Genomic DNA, 26,859 nt, shown 5'->3' with positions numbered 1-26,859 from the left:
CGCTGTGGTCGTGCCGTTGTTTTCTTTTTTTCGTTGTTGTTTGATGGTTGTCTCTCATCATTTATTTCACTTCCTCCCTCGAGCCCTGCCCTCTGGCAGCACCGCTGACCCTTTGTTTTTTCCTCCCCATGCCGCCCAGATCAAAGTGGTGAATGCGTTCCGTAGCTCCCTGTACGAAGGCCTCGAGAAACCCGAATCCAGAAGCTCCATCCATAACTTCATGACTCACCCAGAGTTCATCCTGGAGGAAGACGAGCCTCAGACACCATTCCTTGACGGCACCGAAGACGAGCCCGAGCCTGACGGACTCCAAAAGCGAGGTGGGGGCAGCCTGGGGGGCTCCACGGCCCTCAACAGGAACAACAACGCCGTGGACAGCGAGTTCAGCTTCCCCGAGCCCGGAAGCCCCTTCCACAGCCTGGAGACCTCTGTTTGACCTTAGAACTTGGAATTCCCCCTCCTCCTCCTCCTCCTCTTCCTCGTCCTCATCCACCTGGGCCCTGTGTGATCCCAGCACCAGTAACTGATCACACTGCTGCGGTCAAACTGTTCATGCCTGTATCATCAGCTGGGTTTTTTGGGGTTTTTTGGGGTGGGGTGGGGGTTTAATGTGTTTTTTCTTTTTTTTTCATTTTGTTCTTTTTTTTTTTTTACCGTTATTTAGCAGTGGGAACCAGAGTACCACCACGCTGGGTGTTGGGAGAGGCTAAGCCAAAAAAAAACCAAACAAAAAAAACCCCAACCAATTGTGCATCTCCATCCCTGATTTTTCGTGGTACTCACCCAGGGGAAGCTGCCAGGTTCTTTCCTCTCCAAGAGTTGGGCTTTTCACTTGGAGTTTTCACTTTGGAAAAATGCATGTTCCAAGGAAATTCAAGTTGTTGTAGTCTTACACTCCCTCAGCCCGAAGGCTGGGGGTGCACTTGTGACTTGATTTTATTTTATTGTGGTTTTTTTTTTTCACATGTGGTTTTTAGGGGTTTTTTCTTCTAATGTTGGGGTTTGCTCTTTGCTTGTGGGATTTGCCCCCCTACCCCGTGGGAAGTGGGGAGGGGAAGTCACTGCTCCAGTGCAAAAGTTGAGGAATAAACTGAAAAATCCCAGCCAGGAGAAGGTGTTTACTCCAAGGTTCAGAGATCCAGGGATGCCCACCAGTCTTCCACCTTTGAAAAATGGTACCTGGGCTTCTTCCAGCTCCCCCTCTGTGTGTGCCCACACGTTTTTCTCTCTCTGTTTCCAAACTGGGAGATGAGAAATGAAGGGATAAATTCTGATTTTCCTGCAAAGGTGGAGGTGAAACTGCCAGGGAAGAGGTGAGGAGAGACCCCAGGTTGTGAGGGATGCAGCTTCTTCCTGAGGAATTCTCTAGGAATTCTCTTCTCCTCCTCTAGGAGAGGCCTCTCTGCTGCTCTTGGTCAGGGGGGAAACTCCTGGGGAGAGGATTTTTGCAGCTCTCCCAGCTCCTGCCCTCCAGAGCCGAGGGATTTTTGCCCTTTTTTCCGTGCCCTTGGGGTCCAGCACCCCTCAGCCTCACAGTGATCTGGGAGGAGGCTCCAGCCATGCCCAAAAGCTGTGGGAGGATGAGTGGGGACCTCCTGAATCCTGGGAGGGATCACCCCAGCTGTCTCGTGGTGCAGTGGAAGGCAGGGATGCCCTTGGATGATCCCAGATTTTCCTGGAGGTTTGGTTTGGATGGCTGCAGGTCTCCCAGAGGAGGAGCTGCTGGAGGCTTGGCCTCACTTGGCTGCTTTTTTTGGAGCCCTTGAGCCCTGCCTCACCTCCAGCCCTGGGATAACCCAGTCAGAGTTCCTTTCTTTGGAGGTGGCTCTGGATTGTCCCTCTGGCCATCCCTGGAGCAGGAGGCAGGGCTTGGGCTTCTTCTCCTCCATCCCCTCCCCTTGAGCCCTGCCTCACCTCCAGCCCTGGGAACAACCCAGTGAGAGTTCATTTCCTTGCAGGTGGCTCTGGATTGTCCCTCTGGCCATCCCTGGAGTTGGAAGCAGGGCTTGGGCTTCTCCTCTTCCTGGGAGCCTCCCTGCTCTCCTCCATCCCCTCTGGCTGAGGGGAACAGAGAAAATGAGCTGGAAATGAGGCCATTCCCACCCCTGGATGGGAAAACCCTGGGATTCCAAGCCCTGAGGGGTTTTTTTGTGGTTTTTTTTTGGGGGGAAGGCTGACTCTGGCTGGGTTCTCCTCCCCTGCCCCACCAGGAACGCACAGTGGAATCTCCCGTGCCTTGTCCGAGCACTGCCTGCAGCACCTCCTGCCACGCCAGGCCCAGATCTTTGCCAAGATTTAAGTGTTCCTTAAACCACAAACACAAACCAAGTGTCTCTGTGTCCTTCCCTGGGCTGGGAGGAGGAGGAGGGGAGGATGAGCTCCTTTTTCCCGCTGAGGAAAGGCCTTTATTCCAAAAATCCCAAATATCCTGAATATCCCCAGTGTCCCACCCTGGTACTGGCGAGCTGGGCTTTGTTCACTGCCAACAGCAAGAAGAAATTGCCACCACTGCCCGTCCCCAGTGCAAATTCAGTGTCCACCCCATGCCTGGCTCCTCCTTGCCTTCCTCCCCCATAAAAAAATAACCCAGGGGAGTGAGGGGATCTTGGGTAAAACACCAGGAAAAATAACACACACAAAAAAAATCCCCAAACGAGGGGTGGTTGTGGGGTTTTGGTTCTGTGCTAAAGGTGACGTTGCTTAAAAAAAAAAACCAAAAAAAAATCACTTTTTCTATTTTAAATACTTGCAAAAAAAAAAACAAAAAAAAAGAGAAGATATGGTGTTCTTACAAGCTTACATAAATATTTATTAAATACTTTTTGGGGGATGCACCAATTTTTTTTTCCTTTTGATATTTTTTTTAATACCTCAGACCTGTTGAAAAAAAGAAATAAAAACAAAAAAAAAAGAAAGACTCAAACCAACAACAACTTCAAGCCAACTTTGGAGGCTCTCAAAGTCACTCCCAGAAATCTGTGACTGGCAGGGTTTGCCACAAGGGTCTGGTCGTTCCTTTAGTTTGCTCTATTTTTGTCGTTCTAGTTTTCCATTTTAGGAGTGGGGGGAGGGAGAAATAATGCTATATAAATATTATGCAAAAGAGAAAAAAAAGAAAAAAAAAAAGAAAAAAAAAAAAATCTAGTTTTCTTTAGCTCAGAAACTGATATTTTTACGTCAGCCATATGTATTTTGTTTAAAGAAAAAAAAGATAAAAAAAGAAATCTCGTCCCGCCACTGCTTGAGGGCAGTTGCAAGGGACACTTTAATTAATTCCGTGGATTAATTAATTCAGCCATCGGATGCCAGTCAGCTTCCTTTTCTCTGAGCAGCCATCTTTCTACTAGCCGTGAGTTGGATGACACAAATGGGGTTTTTTTTATATAAATATCTATAAATTATGTTGGTGTATGGCTGGTTGCTTCAAGTATAAATGTTTCTTGTGCAGATTTCCTGTAAAGTTTTGGTTTTTTGGGTTAAGTTTCAGTGATATCCTGGCAGCAGCTGACTCTTGGCTTAAGTTATTGAGGACATTACACAAAAAAAAGAAACAAAGAGATTTGGGGGAGATTGGTGCTCCAAAAACAAAGGCATGGTCAGCGGCACGGACTTTTGGGGACTTTCTACAACATGCCTTGACTAGGGGGAGATATAAATATCCATATAAATATATATTGTTATGAATAATTTCTGGTTTTTTTGCTTTGTTTGAACTGCCACGAGTGCGCGCGGAGCAGGGGAGGGCCGGCGCCGTGCCCGCCAGGAAGCGAAGCCACCCCCTCCCTCCTCCTTGTGATCAACTTGCCTTGGAATGCTTTGTTATTAAAACACTCTGAACATCCTTCTGCATCCAGTTCTTGATCCCAGCAGGGCGGATTTGCGGATTTTCCGTGGATTTTCTGTGGATTTTCCGTGGAATTGGCGGATTGGTACCAAAGACACCGCGGCCTGTGCGCGGCTCGCTGGCCAGGCAGCTCTTGAGGTTTTCTCCTGCTGAGGTTTTTATGATTTGCACAGGGAGAAGGGTGTGGGGAGGGGGTTTAATTTCTTTTTTTTTTTTCCCCCAAAGGTTTTCCGTGCAATAAAGTGAAATTTTCCAAGCGATCTCAAGAAGGAAATAAACTAAACCGTGTTTGAGCATGGGCGGCCTTTTCCCCCTCACAGCCCCAGGCCTGGAGGCCTCAGCTCCTCTCTGAGGGGGAAAAAAACCTGAGCTGGGAAAAAATCCCATCCCAAATGCCCAAAGGGCATCTCCAGGTGCCACTGCCAGCTCCTGGCACCCTCTGGCACCACCTGAGAAGGTTTTTGTCCCTCTGTGGGGGACACCTGGGCCTGCATGGCTTCTGCTCCATCCCCAACCCCGCTGAGCCCAAAACGCCTCCTGCACCCCCAAATCTCCCCTGGGGACATAGGGATGTGGGGGAACCATTTTCCTTCTCCTTTTCCTGCTCCTTTTCCTGCTCTTTTTCCACCCAAACAGGATTTTTTCCCCCCAAACGGGGATTTTGGCATTTCTTCCTCTCCAGCATCCCCCCTGTCACCCCAACTCTGCTCTCCCCAAACTCCCCAATTTTCATCCGCAAAACCCATGGTTTAAACTGCCTTTAGTTTATTTCCTCCCCTTCAATAAATATATATATATATACAGTCTGAACTCAACATTTATGTGTGTGTATATATATTTATCCAACGCTTCTCACGAAACAAAAAAAACTTTCTTTTGAAGAAGGCACGTGGAGCTGAGTTTTTCTTTTTTTTTTCCAGTAACTCAGTATAATAAGCACTGGTATTTTTGTATAAAAAAAGGGAGAGAGAAAAAAGAAAAAAAAAAAAAATACAAAACAAAAGACTGAATATTATGTGGTATGCATGACATTAAAAAACAAAACAATGGTGGTTTCAAAGCAATATGTACCCTGGTGTGTTTGCCATATCCTAGAGTCCAGCTTAAAGTGCACCTGATCTGTATTGCATTTTGATATTAATCTCTATGTACAATGTTTTGCATGTAATTTATATGGATCTTGGGAGAAAAAAAAAAAAAAGAATCTGAATGAATTGTCCGTTGGCTTCTTCTGAGATAACAAACTCCAAGCAGAGCTAAAACTCCAAAATGGAAGCAGCAGAGTGCTTGAGGGGTGGGAAAAGGGGGTGCAGTAAGAAAAAAGAAATGAAGAGGGAGAAGGGGAATGGTTTGGAATCAATAAAGGTTTTGGCTGTTGAGCAGAAATGATGCATCCAGAGAATAAAATGTGTAACTGTGCCATGCTCCGTGTGTCCGGCAGCTCGGGGGGTCTGTCCCAAACCCTCCCCAGGAATGGCTCCAGTGGGGTGGAAATGGATGGGGAAGCAACCCAAACTCCCCTCATTGTGGGGTTTCTGTCATTTCATTGATTATTCTTCCATAATCTGCAAGCAAAATGCCCAAATTGCTGCCAAATGCTACCAAAATGGTGCTGCTGGGCTGTGAGGGGCTGCCCTGGGTTAATAATTGGTATAGACCAATGTGTGGTATTCATGTTCTCTGAAAAGAGAGACAAAATTCCCCCTCCCAGGATTTTTCCTGCGGAAGGCAGCAAGAAGCTTTTGGCTGTTGAGCAGGAATTATTACATCCAGATAATAAAATGTGTAACTGTGCCGTGCTCCGTGTGTCCGGCAGCTCAGGGGGTCTGTCTGTCTGTCCCAAACCCTGCCCAGGAATTCACATCCCTGAGGGGGCGTGAGGGAGGGGATGGCACCTGGGAGTGGGGACCATTCTGGGGACATCGGGGGGAATTTCCTCACGGAAAGGGCGGTCAGGATTTGGAAGTGGCTGCCCAGGGAGGTTTGGAGTCTCCCTCACCCCTGGAGGTGACAAGGAAGGACTGGACGTGGCACTGAGGGCTCTGGAACAGGTGGATGATCTGGGAGGGATTTTCCAACGTAAACTCTGTGAGAAGAGGGCAGGATGGAGAAACACGGCTATGTTGGCTTCACAGGGAGAAGATGTGTCCCTTTCTGGACGACTTTTAAAACGTGGGGAAGCAAAAAAAACCACAACAAAATCCACCCCCGCTCCGCCCCAGCCGCCCGCCCGCCCTTCACCCGTCGGGGGGGTGAAGCCACTTCCGGCCGCCATCTTGGCAGCGGGCGCCATCCTCGAGCCGGGCACAGGGACACGGCGGTGGCCCCGGCGGATCGCGGCATGATGGAGAAACACGACCCTGTTCGCTTTACAAAGAAAAGCTCTGTCCCCTTTTTGAGGCTTTTTGAAGCGCAAGGGAGCCAAAAAACCGGCAAAATCCACCCCCCTTCCCCCTCAGACCCCCTCCCCTCTTCCTGTCGCGCGGATGAAGCTAATTCCGGCCGCCATTTTGGCTGAGGGCGCCATCTTTAAACCGGGCACCGGGACACGGCGGCGGTGACGATGGATCGCGGCAGGATGGAGAAACACGGCTCTGTTTACTTCATTAAAAAAATCTTTATCCTCTTATTGAATGAGTTTTGAAGTGCAAGGAAGCCAAAAACCAGCAAAATCCGTCCCGGTTCCCCCTCACATCCCCTCTCTTCCTGTCGGGTGGGTGAAGCCATTTCTGGCCGCCATCTTGGCAGCGGGCGCGCTGAGGCTGCGCGCGCGCCGGGCGCCATCTTTGAGCCGGGCACCGGGGACACGGCGGCGGCAGCGGCGGCCCCGGCGGAGCGCGGAGATAGCGACACGGCGGCCCCCGGGGGCTCGGTAAAACTCCCTGAGCGACCGTAAATAGAACGCTTCGGAGCCCCGCAGCGGCTGGTGGGAGATGGGGAGGAACAGGCGAGGGGGTGGTGCTGGCTCAACCCCGGCTCCTCCGCAAGGCCGCGCGGCCCCCGCGCTGTCCCCACAGCGGGAGGGGAACGCTGAGGGGCGAGGTGGAATTAGAGGGGAATAAAGCCGGCATTATATGGGAATAAAACCGGGATTATGTGGGAATAAAGCCGGGGTGAGGTGGGTTTTGTACCCCCGGGGTTTTGGGGAGGGGGAGCTGCGTGCCCGGGGTAGGCCCGAGGCCTTTCCTTAGCGCTCGTCCCCTCTCCAAACTGGCGATCCCGGCTCAGGTGTTTTCTAAATCTCCTCATTTTTCACGTCAAACCTCCTTTTTTTCCTGTTGTAGCAACGCGTCTGAGGGGCATTTCTAACGTAGTCACCTCATTCCCTAAAGGAACTTCAGGAGCTGAGTAACTCTGGATGCAGCCGGGCTGAATTCCGCCCGGAGGTTGTTAAAAACAACGCGAATCCGTGAATTTTTGGTGTGTTTTTCTTATTTTTTAAAGGTTATTCCTCCCGGAGGTTGTTTAAAAACAACGCGAATCCTTGAATTTTTGGGGTGTTTTTCTTGTTTTTTAAGGGTTCTGCTTTCTGACGTCGATTTTTGTTATGGAAACGCCAAAAAGAAAATTTTTTGTTGTCGTTGTTGTTGAAGGGATCAGAGCCTCCAGGTTATTCCCAGAATTGCACTCAGGGTCGCATTTCCTAAATAAATAAAACCCGGCTTTATTTGGCTGTAAAAAATAAAAAATAAATAAAAAGGAATAAAGGATTTTGGGGTTGAATTTGGGCACAGCTGAAGCAGAGCAGGAGGAGTTTTCCAGGAAAAAACTTCCTGGTGGTGTCATTTCCCAGCTCTAATGACATTTTTCCAAGGTGAAAAATCGAATCTTTTTGGGAAAATCGATTTTTTTTGAGATTTAAGATTCTTGTGAGGGGGAGAAATTGTCACAGGAAATTGCTGCCAGGCCTTGGGGTTGAGCTCAGAAATACAAAAAAAAAAAAAAAAAATTTGCTTTAATTATTCCTGTTTTATTCAAGAGTGGATGGAGCAGCTTCCCTTGGTTTGGGGTTGATTCCTGAGGAGGAAAAGCTGAAAGGGAGAGAAAAAATGGAGAAAAAATGGCTAAAAAGGGGTTAAAATGTGGAATTCCTGGTGCTTTTCCTTCTTTGTCACCTGATAAACAGGAAGTGAATCATCCAAGGAATTTAAGGCACAAAGGAAGCAGCAGGAGAAGCTTTTCCAGGGAAATTTTGGGGTTTGAAATCCAAGAATTCCTCACAGGGAGGTGCAGGAAAACTTCTTTATTTTCCCTTTAAAAATAGAAAAGTTGTGTTGGTTTTTTGGCCTGCTTTTTGCTGACCCTCAGCTGCTGCATTTTTGATTTTTTTATAAATAATTGGAAAAAAAAATATTTGACCACAAAAATTTTCATTAATTTCATGAAAATTTTCACGAATTCTGGACAAAAAAGTGTTTAAAATTCTCATTAACTTGAATTCATTCAAGACCTGCTGAGTGCACCAGAGTTACTCATTTTTATTCAGATTCTTTTTTATTTACCAGTTGAAAATTCCACCAAAAAAAAGGTTTTTAATGAACCTTTTTAATTATTAAATCACCGTGATGAAGTTTAGACCTTGGAGGGGTTTTTGGGGGGGGAGGTTTGGTTGATTCTTTTTGTGTTGTTGCTGTTTATTTTCCAAGGTTTTATTCTAATTCTTTAACCAAGATTCAGACTGAACTGAAATATGGAAAAAAAAAAAAAAAAAAAAAAAAAGATTTATTTTCTAAAGGAATTCAATCTGAAGGGATTTTCTTTCCCCCCTGCGTGGTGGATGTAGAAATGTTGCATTTTTAGGTGTGGAAAATACCTGAGGAGAGGAAATTCCACCTTCCAGCCTGGGAATTCCTCCTGCTCTGGGTTGGAATTCCTGCTTTTCTCACCCCTCACTCCCAGGATTTCTTTGGTGGCTTCAGCAAACAGAAGAATTCAGGCTTGAAATTTGATTTTTAACTCCCAAGAGCATTGGGGAAAACACCTGGGAAAACTTGAACTTCTACCAGAAGGAGCTCCAGGAGTTTTTAGGTGTAAATTCCCTGGAAAATCCATGAGCTAAAATCTGATTTTGAAGCTCCAAAAATGAATTTAACCCCGTGGAGATGGAAGAACAGGAGGGAACCCTGCACTTAAATCCTGTTTTGTTTTTATTCTCTTTGTCAAACAGTCAAAAAAAAAAGAAAAAAAAAACCACAATAATTAATGTGAGAACCCAACTTTTCCTCTCTTTATTTTAGATTTGGGAAAATTCCCTGGCCAAAAAAAAAAAAAAAATCGTGGAAAATTCACAAAATTTACTTTGTGTGAGTAAAATGTTCCAACTGTTTCTTCTTAAGCTGTAAAGAACAATTTCATTGAGTTCTGTCCTCCCCAAAGAGTCAGAAATCCTTTGCACAGAAATGTCAAGAGGGGTAAAATTGATTTTTATTTGCATTTTAGCTGGTTTGGTTGCAAGGTTGTGTGGAAAAGAACCCTAAAAAATCAGATTTTTAGAAGAATATCCGAAAGGAAAGTGTGATTTGTGTGAAAACAAACGCTGAATAAATCCATTTCTGGTGGCACCCAAACCCCAATCAGCTGCTGAATTGGAGCTAATGATGGATGAATGATTAGGGAACAGCACAAATGGAAAAATTGGGATATTTGATGGAAAACCCAACTAATTCCTGCCCCAAATTCCCAAACAATTCCTGCTTTGCTTTGGCTGAGGGATGGAGATGGATGAGTTTGTCCCTGTGCTGTCCCCATGTCCCCAAATCCCCTCTCACCACCCTCACCTCATCCAAAACCCCTCAAATAATCTCATTTTCCCCTCAGAGTTTGATGGGCCAAAATTCCTGATTTTTTTGCTGCTTTTCTCCTTGTTCTGCTGTCCCTGCCTGCTTTGGGGTGTGTATAAACACATTTCTGGGTTTATACACGCAAATTTGGGGTGGTTTTTTTTTGTTGTTGTTGTTGTACAGGTGATAAATATGGGGGAAGGTTTTTGTGTTTTCTTAATAGGTGAAGAAATCTCAGAAGACCCGAAATTGCAACTTACTGAATTAAATAATTAAAAAAATTAAAAAAAAAATTAGAAATTTCCCCAGCTGTGGAAGATGGAGCCTCATTTTTTTTTGCAGCCACTTTGAATCCTGAGTTCATCTTTCAAAAAAAAAAGGCGCTGGGGCATTTTTTTATAAATTTTTTTGTTGGTTTTTTTATGGTTTTTTTTTTTTTTTTTTATTGGAAGAGCTAAAATATCCCTGGCTGTCTCCAGTGTGCCAGATTTGCAATGGACTCAATTCCTCCATTAGTTGTCAGATTGTTCTGAGAGCACCTCAGAGTTTGGAATTGTTGGCTGAGAGGTTCCCTTGGAATTGTCAGGAGGAAAAAAAAAAACAAAACAAAACAAAACAAAAAAAAAAGGCAAAATTCAAAAATTCTTTCTGCCCCTTTGTTATTCATTCACGGACTCCTTCGGCCTACAGGAGAGGGGAACTGCATGGCTGGGAAGATCAAAGCCTGTGCTCAACGTGGCCAGGTGGGTGAGCTCCAGAATCCCCTGGGATTGAGGGGAAAATCCCCTGGGATTGGGGGAAAAATCAGGGAAAAAATGCCCTGAGATTGGGGGAAAAAATCCTCTGGGATTGGGGGAAAAATCAGGGAAAAAATCCTCTGGGGTTGGGGGGAAAATGCCCTGAGATTGAGGGGGAAAAAATCAGGGAAAAAATCCTCTGGGATTGGGGGGAAAAATCCTCTGGGATTGGGGGGAAAATGCCCTGAGATTGAGGGGAAAAAATCCTCTGGGATTGGGGGAAAAATCCTCTGGGATTGGAGGGGAAATGCCCTGAGATTGGGGAAAAATGCCCTGAGATTGAAGGGAAAAATCATGGAAAAAATCTCCCTGGGATTGGGGGGAAAAATCCTCTGGGATTGGGGGAAAAATGCCCTGAGATTGAGGGGGAAAATCAGGGAAAAAATGCTCTGGGATTGGGGGAAAAATGCCCTGAGATTGGGGAAAAATGCCCTGAGATTGAGGGGGAAAATCAGGGAAAAAATGCTTTGGGATTGGGGGAAAAATCCTCTGGGATTTTGGGAGAAATGCCCTGGGATTGGGGGGAAACATCAGGGAAAAAAATGCCTTGGGATTGGGGAAAAAATTGGGAGAAAAACGCCCTGGGATCAAGGAAAAATCAGGAAAAAATTCTCCTGGGATTGCAGGAAAAGTGCCCTGGGATGGGGGAAAAATCCTCCTGGGATCAGGGAAAAATCCCCTGGGATTGGGAAATGGGATCTGGGCAAAAATCCCACTGGGACTGGGGGAGAAAAATCCCCTGGGGCTGGGGGAGAAGCCTCTGGGATTGAGGGAAAAAATGCCCTGGGATTGGGGGAAAATCCCCCTGAGGTTGTGGGAAAAAATCCTTTGGGACTGGGGGGAAAAAATCCCCTGGGATTGGGGAATAAGATCAGGGGAAAATCCCCCTGGGATGGGGGAAAAAGTCCCTCTGTGATTGAGGGAAAAATTTGCTGGGATTGAGGGAAAAAATCTCCCGGGATCAGGGAATGGGATTGGGGGAAAATCCTGTGGGATTGGGAAATGGGATCAGGGGAAAAAACCCTGAGATGGGGGAAAATATCTCCCTGGGATTGGGGAGAAAAATCCCCCTGGGATTGGGGAGAAAAATCCCCCTGGGATTGGGGAGAAAAATCCCCCTGGGATTGGGGAAATCATCTGGGATTGGGGAATGGGATCAGGGGGAAAAATCCCCCTGGATTGGGGGAGAGATAGGGAAAAATCCCCTGGGATTGGCAGAAAAATCTGCTGGGATTGGGGAAATGGGATCAGGAAAAAAAACCCCTGAGATTGGAGGAAAAAGTCCCCCTGGGATTTGGGGGAAAATCCCCTGTGATTGGTATTAATAGTATAATATGGAATAATACATGATAATAATGTTACAATACTTATTTATTATTAAGATACTGTATCATCAGTAACTCAAAATTACACCAAAGTTTTGAAGGAGTGCCTCTCTTTAGGGTCACCCCCTAAGTTTTTGGTCACACACACAATTTTTCTCTACCTCAAAACTCAGAGCTGTTATTAAGGTCACAAATTACAATTTATGCTGCAGTTTTCGCCAAAGCTGCCTAAAAATTTGTTTTAAAAAAATTGAATTTTCAACGATTTCTGCTTCATCTTTACGCCCAGCTGATTTCAACTCACTACCTCCTTCCACAACCAAATCAATTCATAGGAAACAACTCTAAAAACCCCAATTTTTCTTTTCCAGGGTTACTTTTAAAAAGAAGCTGTCAGAGCTAAGCCAGGAGAAGCCTTTGAGAAGCCAATTCCTGCCCAGGCTGGAGGAGGGAGAGCCCTGGGAGGAGCAAACCCTGAGTAGTGAGTGAGGATCCCTGCAGCATGTCCAGCCAGGGGGATGACTGCTACTTCTACTTCTACTCCACCTGCAACAAGGTGAGTCCAGCTCCCCTGGAATTCCTCAATCCCTGCCTGGGCTCTGAGCAGGGACTGGGAGAGGGAGGAAATCAATTCCTCTTCATTAATTCATTAATTCATTGTTGATTATTGATTCATTGTCCAGCTCCCACTTCTCAAAACTGGATTTTTTTTCCCTTTCCAACCCTTTTGTTTTTAACCTGTATCCTTTTCCCATCCCGTTTTGTAACCTTTGTGCTTTTCTTTTCCAACCCATTTTTTTAACTTGAGTGGTTTTCCCATCCTATTTTTTAACCTGTGTCCTTTTCCCATCCCATTTTTTTAACCTGTGGTTTTCCCATCCCAATTTTTTTTTGACCTGTGTGTTTTTCCTTTCCAACCCATTTTTCAAGCTGTGTGATTTTCATTCAGATCCAATTCCCTCTGGAATTCCTCATTCCCTGCCTGGGCTCTGAGCAAGGAGTGGGAGGAAATCAATTCCTCTTCATTCATTGATTAATTCATTATTGATTACTGATTCATTTTTCAGCTCCCAGTTCTGACATCTGGGGTTTTTTGTGCTGGGTGATTTCCCTTTCCAACCCTTTTTTTTTTTTAACTTGTATCCTTATCCCATTTTGTAACCTTTGTGCTTTTCTTTTCCAACCCATTTTTTAAACTTGAGTGGTTTTCCCATCCCATTTTTTTGACCTGTGTGTTTTTCCTTTCCAACCCATTTTTTAAGCTGTGTGATTTTCATTCAGATCCAATTCCCTCTGGAATTCCTCATTCCCTATTTAGGGTCTGAGCAAGGAGCAGGAGGGAAGAAACAAATTCCTCTTAATTAATTGATTAATTATCCAGCTCCCAGTCCTGAAATGGGGATTTCTTTTAGCTCTCTCCTTTTCCCATCCCATTTTTAACCCTGTTCTTTTCCCATTTTCTCATTTTTTAAACTGTGTGATTTTCCTTTCCAGCACCATTTCTTTTTAACCTGTGTGCTTTTCCCATCCCATTTTATCCCATTTTTTTTAACCCATATTCTTTCCCCATCCCATTTTTAACCCCTGTCCTTTCCCCATCCCATTTTTAACCCTGTCCTTTTCCCATCCCATTTTTAACCCATATCCTTTTCCCATCCCATTTTTAACCCTGTCCTTTTCCCATCTCATTTTTAACCCATATCCTTTTCCCATCCCATTTTTTTAAGCTCTCTGCTTTCCCCATCCCATTATTTATTAACCTTTATAATTCTCCTTCCCAAACCCATTTCTCCTTTGAAACTGAGTGGTTTTTCCCCCATTTTATTTGCTGATTTCTGGGAATTTCAGGGAGATTCCTGTTCCTTAATCCCATTTTTTCCTGTGAATTTCAGGGAGATTCCTGTTCCTTAATCCCATTTTTTCTGTGAATTTCAGGGAGATTCCTGTTCCTTCCGGCACTGCGAGGCCGCCCTGGGCAGTGAGACCGTCTGCACCCTGTGGCAGGAGGGCCGGTGCTTCAGGAATGTCTGCAGGTTCAGGCACATGGAAATCGATGTGAGTGCCCCCCAAAAACCCCAAAAATCCCTGCCAGAGCATCCCAGACATTTGGGGGGATAAATGACCTTTCCCAGCAAAAATTTTGTTACCAGGAATGAGGAAAAAAAATCAATTTTTAAGGTGTTTTTCAACAGGAAATGTTAGCTTTAAATGATGTTGTTCCCTAAATTTTTGTCAGATTTCACTCTTTAAATGTGGTGGGAAAAAAATTCCTGGGAGCTGGAATTTCTCCCCAGATTTTTATCCTAAAAAATCCTGGAATTCCTGAGAGCTGGAATTTTCTCCCCAGATTTTTATCCTGAGCTCTTGGAATTCCTGAGAGCTGGAATTTCTCCCCAAATTTTTTATCCTGAGCTCTTGGAATTCTTCCTGAATTTTTTTTATCCTGATCTCTTGAAATTCCTGAGAGCTGAAATTTCTCCCCAAATTTTTATCCTGAGCTCTTGGAATTGTCCAGAGTAGGGAGAAAAAAAACAAAAGATGGGGAGGAGCTAAAGCTCTGGAAGATAAATTCAGGTGGATTTCACCAGCAATTGAAATCTGAAAATAAATTTTTTTCTCTGTGAATAATCCCATTATTTTGGATTTTGTATTGATTTAACTCTGTGACAGTGTCCTGCCTTTCCCAGCTGAATGCTAGGAAAAAAATCCAGCTAAATTAAATTTTTCCGGTCTCTCATTTTTAGCTTGGATTTGTGGTTTTTCCCACCAATATTTTTAGCTTGGATTTGTGATTTTTTTCCCCAGAAAAAGCGGAGTGAGATCGCCTGTTACTGGGAGAACCAGCCCGGGGGCTGCCAGAAGCACAACTGTGCATTCCACCACACCAAGGGCAGATATGTGGACGGGCTCTTCCTTCCCCCAAGCAAAAGTGAGTTTTCCATCTCATTTTCTCTCAAAATACCCAAAAATTCATGCTCAATATTCCTTAAAATTACCTGGATGTGATCTTCTTTCCTCCAAGCAAAAGTGAGTTTTCCACCTCCTTTTTTCAACAAAATATCAAATAATTAATGCTGAATATTCCATTTGAACCATGTGGATGGGCTCTTCCTACCCCTGAGCAAAAGTGAATTTTTAACTTCCTTTTTCAACAAAATATCCAATAATTAATGCTGAATATCCAAGAATTCATGGGGAATATTCTTTAAAATTATGTGGAAGGGCTCTTCCTTCCCCACAAGCAAAAGTGAGTTTTCCACCTCATTTTTCCTCAAAATATCCAAGAATTAATGGTGAATATTCCTTAAAATTACCTGGATGTGATCTTCCTTCCCCTGAGCAAAAATGAGTTTTCAACTTCCTTTTTTCAACAAAATATAAAAGAATTTAAATGGAATATTCAGCATTATATGGACAGGCTCTTCCTTCCCCCAGGCAAAAGTGAGTTTTCCCTCTCATTTTGCCTCAAAATATCCAAGAATTTACAGTGAATATTCCTTAAAATTACCTGCACAGGCTCTTTCCATCCCTGAGCAAAAGTGATTTTTCCACCTACAGAACTGAATCCAGGAATGTTCTCTTCTTAAATTTTCAGTTTCAGGGTCAAAATTTGGAATATTTTTCTTTTCCAGCCACACTTCCTGATAGGGAGCTTTGCAGTCAGGGGAAAGGAGCAAAATTCTAATTTTAAAATTTTTTTCCTTGCTCTGTACTTGGTGATTTTTGCTTTTCAAGGTTCCTTTAATCCCTTTATGGGTGTGGAATCAGAACTGAATCCAGCAGTGTTCTGTTCTCAAATTTACAACATTTGGGGTAAAAATTTGGGATATTTTTCCTTTTTCCTTCCCTTTCCCCTTCTCCTTTAATCCCTTTATGGGTGTGGGATACAGAACTGAATCCAGCAGTGTTCTTTTCTCAAATTCACAACATTTGGGGTAAAAATTTGGGATATTTTTCCTTTCCCCTTCTCCTTTAATCCCTTTATTGGTGTGGAATACAGAACTGAATCCAGCAGTATTCTTTTCTTAAATTCACAACATTTGGGGTAAAAATGTGGGATATTTTTCCTTTCCAGCCACTCTTCCAAGCCCCCCTGAGGCTGCAGAGGACGAGGTGAAGATGGTGCAGCTGCAGCAGAACAAACTGTCCGTTCAGTCCAACCCCTCCCCACAGCTCAGGGGGGTGATGAAAGTGGAGAACTCTGAGAATGTCCCCAGTCCCACCCATCCCCCAGTGGTCATCAATGCTGCAGATGATGATGAAGATGATGATGGTAAGAAAACTTGAGTTTATTTCAAATATTTCTGCTTAAAATCGAAATAAAAATCACAAAATTTGCTGTTTAAGCTGCAGAAAAGAGTAATAACTTTTTGTTGTTGTTGAAATATTGAACTATCTAAAAATGAAACATTGTTGTTAAAATTCCTGGTCCATAAATAATTTCATTTTGGGTTTGATTTTCCCTTCCAGACCAGCTTTCTGAAGAAGGAGAAGAAACCAAAACCCCAGTGCAGCCCCCACCCACAGAGAGCCACAATGGCCTGAGGGTGATTTCCACAAGGAAATCCAATCCCAGTGCAAAGCAAGGTAATCCAGGGGCTGCAGTTTGGGAGTAAAAAGCAAAATATTCCTCAAATAAAACAGAACTCAGGGATGCTGAATGGAATTCATTCCCACCTAAGCAGGGAAAAACCTCCTGGTTTGGTTTTGTGGGGCAAAATAGAGTTTAGAGTGGAGTTTGAGGGGTTTAGAGTGGAGTTTGAGGGGGTTTAAAGTGGAGTTTAGGGGGTTTAAAGTGGAGTTTGAGGGGGTTTAAAGTGGAGTTTGAGGGGGTTTAAAGTGGAGTTTAGGGGGTTTAAAGTGGAGTTTAGGGGTTTAAAGTGGAGTTTGAGGGGATTTAAAGTGGAGTTGAAATGGAGTTTAAAGTGGAGTTTGAGGGGGTTTAAAGTGGAGTTTGAGGGGGTTTAAAGTGGAGTTTAGGGTTTAAAGTGGAGTTTGAGGGGGTTTAAAGTGGAGTTTAGGGGGTTTTAAAGTGGGTTTGAGGGGGTTTAAGAGTGGAGTTTGAGGGGGTTTAAAGTGGAGTTTAGGGGGTTTAAAGGTGAGGTTTAGGGGGTTTAAAGTGGAGTTTGAGGGGTTTAAAGTGGAGTTGAAATGGAGTTTAAAAGTGGAGTTTGAGGGGGTTTAAAGTGGAGTTTGAGGGGGTTTAAAGTGGAGTTTAGGGGGTTTAAAGTGGAGTTTGAGGGGGTTTAAAGTGGACTTGAAATGGAGTTTAAAGTGGACTTGAAATGGAGTTTAAAGTGGACTTGAAATGGAGTTTAAAGTGGAGTTGAGGGGGTTTAAAGAGTAAAAATGGAATTTAAAGAGTTAAAGTGGAGTTGAAATGGAGTTAAAGTGAAGTTTTAATGTCCTAAAAGTGGAGTTTTAATGAAAATGTCCCTTCAGGCATTGTAGAAATCCAGATCCAAGGAATTGATGTGGAATACAGAACTGAATCCAGCAGTATTCTTTTCTCAAATTCACAACATTTGGGGTAAAAATTTGGGATATTTTTCCCTTTGGGATTTTTCTGTCCAAGGAATTGAGGAATCTTTAATCCCTCTCCATGACTTTGTGCACAAAAATGTGGATTTTCCCTTGGAGGGTGAAAAAAGCTGCCAGTTTTCCAAAACCCCACCTGTTCTGGAGTTTCTTAACTCCTGGGGAGTGTTGAGAGAGTTTATTCCCAATATTCTGGGAAGGATTTACCTCAATTTCCTGAACTATTCTGTGCTTCCAGATGACAACTTAAATTTTGGAATAAAAACCTTGGAAGAGATCAAACTGAAGAAACTCAAGGAAAAAGCCAAAAAACAAGGTGGTGAGTTAATATCCCTAAAATCCCTCCTTATCCTTCTCCCTTCTGTTCATCCTTGGCTTTTATCCTGATTTTCCTTGGATAATTTGCAAGGAATTAAATTTTTTTTTTGCAAATTGGGAGATCCTACAGGGACAAAATGGACAAAATTCCTTTTTTGTTTTTAGAGGGGCTACACTGGCATGTGGCAGCTGGTTTTTCTGCTTGGAATTCCAAGGAAAATTGCTAAATATTCTGATTTTTCCCTGTTTTTCATGCAGAAGGTCCTTCAGGAGTGGCTGTGGATCCTCTCCAAGCCCGGAGCATTCCTGTGCCAGAGAAAGAAAATGTCAGGACTGTGCTGAGAACTGTGACTCTCTCCTCCAAGGAAGGTAAAAAAAATCCCAAAATTCCCATTTTTTTAATGGGAAAATCCCTAAATCTAATCACTGATCATTAGGATAATTATCTTAATAATCCTGAGATGGTTAATTAGGATAATTATCCTAATAATTATTCTAATAATCCTGAGATGCGCTGCTGCATTTCCTGATTTGAATTTTTAAGGTTGTGTTGGAAAAGTTGGGAATTTTTGTAGATGCTGGGTTGGGTTGGGATTAATTCAGGAATTTTTATCATTAAAACCAATTTCCCTCCCAATCCTTCTTTAATTCCTGTGTTTGACAGCCAGAAAATGGTTTTTTGGGGGGATAAAGGGATTTTTTGGTGCTAAAAAATGATTTTTTTGTTTTAGGGGAGGAGCCTGTGATCCAGCTGAATCTTCCTGACAGACTGGGGAAAAGGAAAACCCTCATGGGTGAGAGCTTTTTGTGAAACATTTACATCAAAACCAGCAAATTCTGTTAGCACCTAAAACCCAAAACCATTCCAAATCCATCTGGGAGGATTCAGGTTCCTGCAGAGGAATATTCTGAAGGAATTTCTTATTTTGTGTCTTTTGAAAGGTGGGAAAACTTTCCTTCCCCTGAGGAGGAACGTTGCTGACAGGCTGGGGAGGAAGGCAGAGCTGCAGGAAAACTCTGAAAAGGCCCCAAAAAGAGGCACAGGTACCAAAATCACCTGGATTTCCCTCCTGGAATTTGTGTGCAGCTGTTCTTTTGGGATTTTCTGGTTGAGATTTCTGTCCAGCTTTTCCCTTTGGGATTTTCTGCTTGGGATTTTCTGTCCAGATTCTCTGTTTTGGGTTTTATGTCCAGTTTTTCTGTTTGGGTTTTTCTGCTTGGGATTTCCTGTCCAGCTTTTCCCTTTAAGGTTTTCTGTCCAGCTTTTCCCTTTGGGATTTTCCTTTTGGGATTTTTCTGTCCAGCTTTTCCCTCTGGGATTTTTCTGTCCAGCTTTTCCCTCTGGGATTTTTCTGTCCAGCTTTTCCCTTTGGGGTTTTCTGTCCAGCTTTTCCCTTTAGGATTTTCTGTCCAGCTTTTCCCTCTGGGATTTTTCTGTCCAGCTTTTCCCTTTGGGATTTCTGTTCCTCCTCTCTTCTCCTTCTTCTTTCTGCACATTGATTGAGGCTTCAGGGTCACTCTGAATCCCACTGAGGTGCTCTCCTGTCTCATTTCCCACCCAAAATTGAGATTTTTGCCACTTTTTAAAAGTTTTTGTCTTGTTTTTTAGTTCAAGTCCTGAAGTCCCTGAAGGAGAGGCTGGGGCTGCCCTCTGAGCAGAGCAGCACTGAGACAGGTAAAAATTAAAATATTGAAATTGAAATATTAATTTATTTTTCCCATGCAGCCTTAAATTGTTAATTTTAAAGCATAACTGGCTCTGATTTTCCAAATCCAAGTGGTTTAAAGGAGAGGGAGAAGTTTTGTTCAGGGAATTGGGATTGTTCAGCCTGGAGAGGAGGAATTTTGGGGTGATCTCATTGTGGCCTGATGGAAAGATGGAGCAGGAATATTCCCAAGGAATGGAGGGACAGGATGAGGGGAATGGCTGCAGACTGATGGGGTTTAAATGGGATTTTGGGAAGGGAATTGTTCTCTGGAAACAGGGATGGAATTCCCAGAGGAGCTGTGGCTGCTCTATCCCTGGGAGTGTCCAAGGCCAGGTTGGACAGGGGATAAAAAGAATAAAATGGGTAAAATTAATCAAATGACACCCTGGGATGGTGGGAGGTGTCCCTGCCCATGGGATTGGATGATCCCTTCCAACCCAAGCCATTCCAGCATTCCCTGGGCTGCTTTGGGTGGGATATTGGCAAGAAATCCTCCCCTGGAATTCCCAGGCAATCCGTGGCTGCCCCGGGAGCCCCCAAGGCTGGATGGGGTTTGGGGCACCCTGGGATCATGGGAAGTGCCATGGGGTGGGACTGGGATGATCCTTAGGATCTTCCAACCCAAACCATTCCAGGATTCCATAAAAAAATCCCAATTTCAAGACTCCTGATTCATTCCCAGGGCTGCCCCATCCCTGGATGCCCCCAAGGCTGGATGGGGTTTGGGATCATGGGAAGTGTCCCTGCCATGGCAGGGCTGGGACTGGGATCATCCTTAGGATCTTCCAACCCAAACCATTCCAGGATTCCATAAAAAATCCCAATTTCAGCACTCCTGACTCATTCCCAGGCTGCAAATTCCCAGAGAATCCGTGGCTGCCCCATCCCTGGATGCCCCCAAGGTTGGATGGGGTTTGGAGCACCCTAGGACCATGGGAAGTGCCATGGGATGGGAATGGGATCATCCTTAGGATCTTCCAACCCAAACCATTCCATGATTCCATTAAAAAATCCCAATTTCAAGACTCCTGATTCATTCCCAGACAATTTGTGGCTGCCCCATCCCCAGGAGTGTCCCAGGCCTGGTTGAAGCAACCTGGGACAGGGGAAAGTGTCCCTGGATGATCCTTAAAGTCCTTCCAACCCAAGGAGCACTGAGAGCCCTCAATCCCAAATTCCCTCAGCGCTGGGAGGAATTCTGGAGACTTTTCCCCCCTCTCCTTGATCTCTGTTTTATTCCTGGTTTGGATTTTTGTGCCCTCAGACAAAGCTGCCAAGCCCATCGAGGAGATCAGAGTGAAAACCCTGGAGGAAATCCGCCTGGAAAGAGCTAACCAGAGGAGAGGAGAACCCCCAGCCAAAATCCCAGGAGAAGGAAGGAAAACTGAAGATCCAAATTTAGGAGCAAAACCCTCCCCTGCTGCCCGCAGCAAATCCCTGATGGGAGCCCTGGTGGAAAAAAACCACAAAAGGTTGGGAGAGGAGAAGGAAAAACCCGAGGAATTCAGCAGCAGGGCCAAAAATGAGGCAGATGCCAGGAAACAGAACATTCCTGCTCCAGCTGGGGCAGGCAGGGTGCAGCTGGCAGAGCCTGGGAGAGCCAAAGGAGCTGGAGAAGTTCGGATCAAAACCCTGGAGGAGATCAAGAGGGAGAAGGCGCTGAGGCTGCAGCAGAGCGGGGAGAACGTTCCTGCTGGCCCTGCCCAGCCTGAGGCTGCCCTGAGGGGCAGGAAACTGCTGAGGGTCACCAAGCTCCTGGGTGAGCAGGGATCCATCCCTGGGAATTCTGAGTGTCCCCTGGGAGTTGGGCTTGTCCCCTGGGAGTTGGGCTTGTCCCCTGGGAGTTGGGATTGTCCTTGGGAATTGTGCTTCCCCTCCTGGGAGTTGTGATTCTCCTTTGGAGTTGTGATTCTCCTTGGGAGTTGTGATTCTCCTTGGGAATTGTGATTCTCCTTGGGAGTTGTGATTCTCCTTGGGAATTCTCATTCCCCTTGGGAGTTCTGAGTCTCCTTGGGAATTGTAGTTTCTACCTGGGAATTGTGCTTTCCACCTGGGAATTCTGATTGTTCTTGGGAATTCTGATTGTTCTTGGGAGTTGTGCTTCCCCTGGGAATTCTGGTTGCCTTTGGGAATTCTGCTTCACTCTGGGAGTTCTGCTTCTCCTTGGGAATTGTGCTGCCCCCCATGGGAATTGTACTTTCCACCTGGGAATTTTGGTTCCCTTTGGGAATTGTGCTTCCCCATGGAATTGTGGTTTCCACCTGGGAGTTCTGATTGTCCTTGGGAGTTCTGCTTCTCCTTGGGAATTGTGCTCCTCCTTGGGAACTGATTCCCTTTGGGAATTCTGCTTCTCCCTGGGACTTGTGCTCCCTCTTGGGAATTCTGTTCCCTCTTGGGAGTTCTGCTTTCCACCTGGGAATTCTGGTTCCCTTTGGGAATTCTGCTTCCTTCTGTGAGTTCTGCTCCTCCTTAGGAATTGTGCTTTCATTTGGGAGTTCTGCTTCTCCTTGGGAATTTCCCTCTTTTTTAATCTGCCCTGGATTTGTGTGGTGGAATCTTGCCAGTGCTGGAATCCTTCCCATTCCCCTTTGGAATATTGTTTGGGAAGGATTTATCAATTTCTGAGCAATAATAATAATAGTGAAAATAATGATAATAATGATAATGATAGTCCACAGTGGGACTGAAGGAGACAGCAAATCCTGCAGGAATTGCTTCCTGTTGATAAAAATAGGGAAATAACCCCCCAAGAAAACATAAAAAACAATTTTTTGATGTTTTTGTTGGTTTAAAGCACCTGGAAGAGAAGAAAAAATGATCGTGGAGCTGAACAAACCTTCCCCCAAAAGTGGCTCTGGCCCTGCTGAGGTGAGTCTGAACAAATTTTAAAATTTCATATTTCTGATCAGCTCTTCCCATTTCCATAGATTTTTATTCCTGGATTTTTCCCCTAAAAACCCTCTTGGTGTTTTTTTTCCCCTGTCAGAATTCAGGGAATTCTGGAATTCAGGTGAAGAGCCTGGAGGAAATCATGTGGGAGAAACGGCAGCAGAAACAGCGGCAGGAGGAGAAACTGCAGCAGGGAGCTGGGGCAATTCCAGCTGAAAACCAGGAAAAAAACCAGGATAAAAACCAGGAAAAAACCCCAGGATCAGGGAGCCCCGAGGCTGCTGTGGGGTCAGCCCAGCTGGGCAGGAGGAGAGGAGGAAAAGTCCCCCGAGGATGGAGGGGGAACCGCAGAGAAGGAGCCGGGGAAAAAGGGAGCTCAGCTGCCCGAGAGGAGAGGCAGAGGTGGGGCTGAGATGGATTTATGGGAATGGTTTGGGTTTGGGATGTTGTGTGTGGGGTTGGGGTTTGTGGGAATGATCTCTGTGGGGTTGGGGTCTAGGGGAATGATCTGTGTGGGGTTGGGGTTTGTGAGAGTGGTCTGTGTGGGGTTAGGATTTAGGGAGCTCAGCTGCCCGAGAGGAGAGGCTGGGATGGATTTATGGGAATGGTTTGGGATGTTGTGTGTGGGGTTGGGGTTTGTGGGAATGGTCTGGAGGTGAGATTTATGGGAGTATTTTGGGGTGGGAGTTTGTGGGAATGTTTTGAGATTGGGGTTTATGGTAAAGCTCAGTGTGGGGTTGGGATTAGTGAGAGTGGTCTGGGGTTGGGGATTGTGGGATGGTCTGTGTGGGGTTGGGAATGTTCTACGTGGGGTTGGGGTTTGTGGGATGGTCTGTGTGGGGTTGGGGTTTAGGGGAATGATTTGTGTGGTGTTGGGATTTAGGGGAATGCTCTGGGGTTGGGGTTTATGGGGATGTTTTGGGGTTGGGATTTATGGGAATGCTCTGTGTGGGGTTGGGGTTTAGGGAGCTCAGCTGCCCGAGAGGAGAGGCAGAGGTGGGGGCTTGATAAAGGGGTTTGATTGATAAAGGGGTTGATAAAGGAAGGGATTTGATAGCTAAAGGGGTTTAATAAATGGATTTGATAAAGGGGTTTGATAGATAAAGGGATTTGATAAAGGGGTTGATAAAGGAACAGATTTGATTGATAAAGGGAGGAGTTTGATAAATAAATTTTCCCCTCCTTTCCCTTTTTTCCCCCCTCATTTTCACTCCATCCCAGCCAAATCCAGGGTGTGCCTGAAGCCTCTGGATGCCAAAGCCCCTCCCAAGCAGCCCCTGAAGAGGAAGGGCCCCGAGGGCCACCCCCCTGCTGTGGTGGCAGTGAAGCCACTCAGTGCCACCAGCGGGGACACCCAGGAGCCCCCAGCCAAGGTAAGGCCCCAAATTCCCCCCAAAAAAAAAAATCCTGGAAAACTGAAATTTTCTCCAGCTCTCCCAGCCCTTTTCACGCCACAACTCTCAGGGGCAGCACATTCCTGCTTTGGAGGCATCTCCAGAATTCGCTGCTGGGATTTGGGAATATTTTGTCCTTTCCAAGGCAAAAAATCCTTTAAAAAGACCCAAATTCCTCATTTCAGGAATATCCTGCTTCAGGTGAAGCAGAAAAGGAAAAATTTGGGATTTTTTTAGATCCTAAAATTCGTCTTGTTCCTCATTGCCAGGTTGTTCCCCCTTCTTCAGAGGACAGCCTGGACTCCAACCCTCGGAGGGAGAATTCCCAGAGCAGGTAACCCCAAATCCCGATCCAGGGCCCCAAAAGTGATCCTGAACTGCCAAAATTGATCCTGAACTGCCAAAACCAATCCGGGAGTTCCCAAAACTGATCCAGGACCCCAGAACCGATCCAGGACTCCCCAAACGCAACCCAGGACTCCCCAAACCCAACCCAGGACTCCCCAAAACAGATCCCAACCCCCCAAACCAATCCAGGACTCCCCAAAACTGATCCCAGCCCCCCAAAACCAATCCCAGCTCCCCAAAATTGATCCTGAACTGCCAAAATTGATCCTAAACTCCCCAAACCCAATCCAGGACTCCAAAATTGATCCTGAACTTCCCAAACCAGTCCAGGACTCCCCACATCCCACCTCAACCCCCCAGACTCAACGCCAGTCCCCCAAACCCAATCCAGGACTCCCCAAACCCAATCCAGGGCTCCCCAAACCCAGTCCTAGCCCCCCAAACTGATCCCAGCCCTCTCAAACCAATCCAGGACTCTCCAAACCCAATCCAGGGCTCCCCAAACCCCACCCCAGCCCTCCCAAACCCATCCCAGCCCTCCCCAATCCCCTCCTCCTGCAAACCCAAATCGTCAGGCTCCCCCTCCAGGCACCCCCACGCTGATTCCTCCCTTTTGCTCTCCCCAGCCCTGAGCTGCAGCCTGGCACCCAGGGGGATTCCCTGGCACAGTCAGAGGTGTCTGGATCTTCCTCCTCATCCACATCCTCCTCCTCCTCCTCGCTGGAGGCTCCCCTGAAGCTGCGGCGCCTGAGCTCGGCCGGCGGCGCCAAGGCCGCGCTCTCGGTGGAGGACGACTTTGAGAAACTCATCTGGGAGATCTCTGGGGGGAAACTGGAGGCAGAAATCGACCTGGATCCAGGCAAGGATGAGGATGATCTCCTGCTGGAACTGTCTGAGATGATTGACAGCTGAGAGGGGAGGTTTTTTTTGGAAAAAAAAATGGGGAAAAAAGACACGACACCAAAAAAAAAAAAAAACCCCGAAAAAGCAAAATTTTCTCCTCACCTCCCACAAAAATCTTGTAAATGTTGTTGGATCCGTGGAGGAGACCCTGCCCCAGCTGGAAGCACAGTTGGATTGTTAGGATTAGGCAGGGTCTGCTCTCAGTTATCCCAAAATTCCGGGCTGAGTTTGTCCCCCCACGGGACAGGACAGAGCACTTGGAACGCCCTGAGGGGCCACAGATCCCATCTCCAGAGCTCCCTCCTGGACAGAAAATCCCCAAAAAAAAAAATCCCTGGAGTTACTGTGTCAGCTCTGGGAGCCACGGATGGACTCGCATTTGGGGGGAATTCAGGGAAAAGAGGCAAAATCTGAGGCAGGATTTTGGACCAAAGCCTGCCAGGGTGAGCCTGGCTCGGGGTTATCTGGGGGATTTTTTCCATGGGGGAAGGCAGAATTCCTCCTGGGATTTGGGAAAAGGAGCATTGCTTCAAGTGCCTCTGGGTTCTGAGGATTTCTCCCTGCAATGAACCTCCCACATCCAGCTGGGATCATTTTGGGAGAGAAAAAAGAAAAGCACCTGGAATGTTCCCTCTTGGCTGCTTCCCTCTTTTCCAGCCCTTTGGAGATGGGATTGAGTGAAATCCCCGTGGGGTTTTTGATTTTTTTTTCATTTTGTTTTGGGATTTGTTTTTTGTTTTTCTGTAAATATTTTATTCTTCCATTTTATATTTGTATGATTCTATTTAAGGGATTAAAGGTAGGCTGCTCAACTGTGTGGTGTCCGTGGGGTTTTTTAAGGAATGGAGTCAACGAGATTGGGAATGCTGAGTGTTAATTAGGAGTTAATGAGGGGGGAGAACATCCTGAGGGAGCTGGGGAAGGGTTTGGAGAAAATCTTGAGGGAGCTGGGAAAAGTTTGGAGGAGTTGAAGGAACCAGGGAACGGTTTGGAGACTCCTGAGGGAACAAGGAAGGGTTTGGAAAAAATCCTGAGGGAGATGGGAAGGGTCTGAGGGAGCTGGGAAGGGTTTAGAGGAATCTGGAAAGGGTTTGGAAAAATCTTGAGGGAGATGGGAATGGTTTGGAGAATCCTGAGGGAACCAGGGAAAAAGGTTTGGAGAGAACCCTGAGGGAGATGGGGAAGGTTTGGAGAAATCTGGGAAGGGTTTGGAGAAATCTGGAAAGGGTTTGGAGAGTCCTGAGGGAGCTGGGGAGGGTTTGGAAGAGCTGAGGGAACTGGGAAAGGTTTGAAGAGAATCTTGAGGGAGCTGGGAAGGGTTTGGAGAGTCCTGAGGGAACCAAGGAAGGGCTTGGAGAGTCTGGGGGTGGGAGAGGTTTGGTGGGGAGTGGGAGGGTTGGAGAAGAAGGGTGGAGAGTGGGGCAGGGAGGGTTTGGGAAATGAGGGTGGGAGAGGGGGAGGGGGGGTTTGGAGAGTCCTGAGGGAGCTGGGCAGGGGCTCAGCCTGGAGCAAAGGAGGCTCAGGGGGAATTTCTGGCTCTGCACAACTCCCTGCCAGGAGGGGACAGCCGGGGGGATTTGGGATCTTATCCCAGGGAACAGGGACAGGAGGAGGACGCAGGACGTGGGAGATGTTTCAGGGATTTTTTTTTTTTTCCTTCTTGAGGGACAAATGAACAGGAAAGTTCCGGTGCTGTAAGAGCACAAACATCACTTTATTTTAGTTGGGTGTTTTAGGACATAGCTCTGAGCCAGGGGAATATTTTTAGGGATTTTTTTTTGTGTGAATTATGGTTATTAAACCCAAATAAAAGAATGGCATAAAACCCCGTAATGCTAGCGAGAAAAAGCTCTAATAAGAGCCAAAAAAAGTCCTAACAATAATGATAAAAAAAAGAAAAAACGGCCGCCCTCACACCGCCGTTATCCCACAGTGCTTCGCGCGCTGCTCTCCCCTCACACCGCCACCATCCCATAATGCCCCGTGTTCCCCATCCTGTTCCGCCACTATCCCA

The 26,859-nt window shown here is 45.9% G+C and overlaps 2 protein-coding genes across 7 annotated transcripts in view; both read left to right on the top strand.

Moving 5' to 3' along the window:
• Positions 1-2,734, top strand: part of ATP2B4 (ATPase plasma membrane Ca2+ transporting 4) — a 53,350-nt gene extending 50,616 nt beyond the window's left edge. For 3 of the 6 annotated variants that reach the window (XM_030965579.1, XM_030965583.1, XM_030965582.1), the window contains exon 22: positions 140-436. In XM_030965579.1, the coding sequence (XP_030821439.1) occupies positions 140-436 (297 nt within the window). Of the gene's footprint in view, positions 1-139 lie in introns of all 6 variants that reach the window. The other 3 variants (XM_030965580.1, XM_030965585.1, XM_030965584.1) reach the window with 2 other exon arrangements.
• Positions 2,735-6,624: 3,890 nt separating this feature from the next.
• Positions 6,625-25,649, top strand: ZC3H11A (zinc finger CCCH-type containing 11A). The gene is given in 19 exon segments (XM_030965857.1): positions 6,625-9,147; positions 10,315-10,367; positions 12,118-12,302; positions 13,682-13,801; positions 14,552-14,675; positions 15,822-16,019; positions 16,217-16,333; positions 17,523-17,603; positions 17,861-17,971; positions 18,334-18,396; positions 18,545-18,646; positions 19,212-19,277; positions 20,576-21,070; positions 22,106-22,179; positions 22,298-22,519; positions 22,521-22,602; positions 23,422-23,573; positions 23,864-23,928; positions 24,569-25,649. Coding segments are annotated over 17 exon segments (2,412 nt in total). The 5' UTR covers positions 6,625-9,147; positions 10,315-10,367; positions 12,118-12,248; the 3' UTR covers positions 24,855-25,649.
• The last annotated feature ends 1,210 nt before the right edge of the window (positions 25,650-26,859 follow it).

Source organism: Camarhynchus parvulus, chromosome 26 (genome assembly GCF_901933205.1).
Source record: "Camarhynchus parvulus chromosome 26, STF_HiC, whole genome shotgun sequence".
Classification (NCBI taxonomy): Eukaryota; Metazoa; Chordata; class Aves; order Passeriformes; family Thraupidae; genus Camarhynchus; species Camarhynchus parvulus.
The sequence above is the reverse complement of the archived record's forward strand: the minus strand, read 5'-3'. Positions and strand labels throughout refer to the sequence as shown.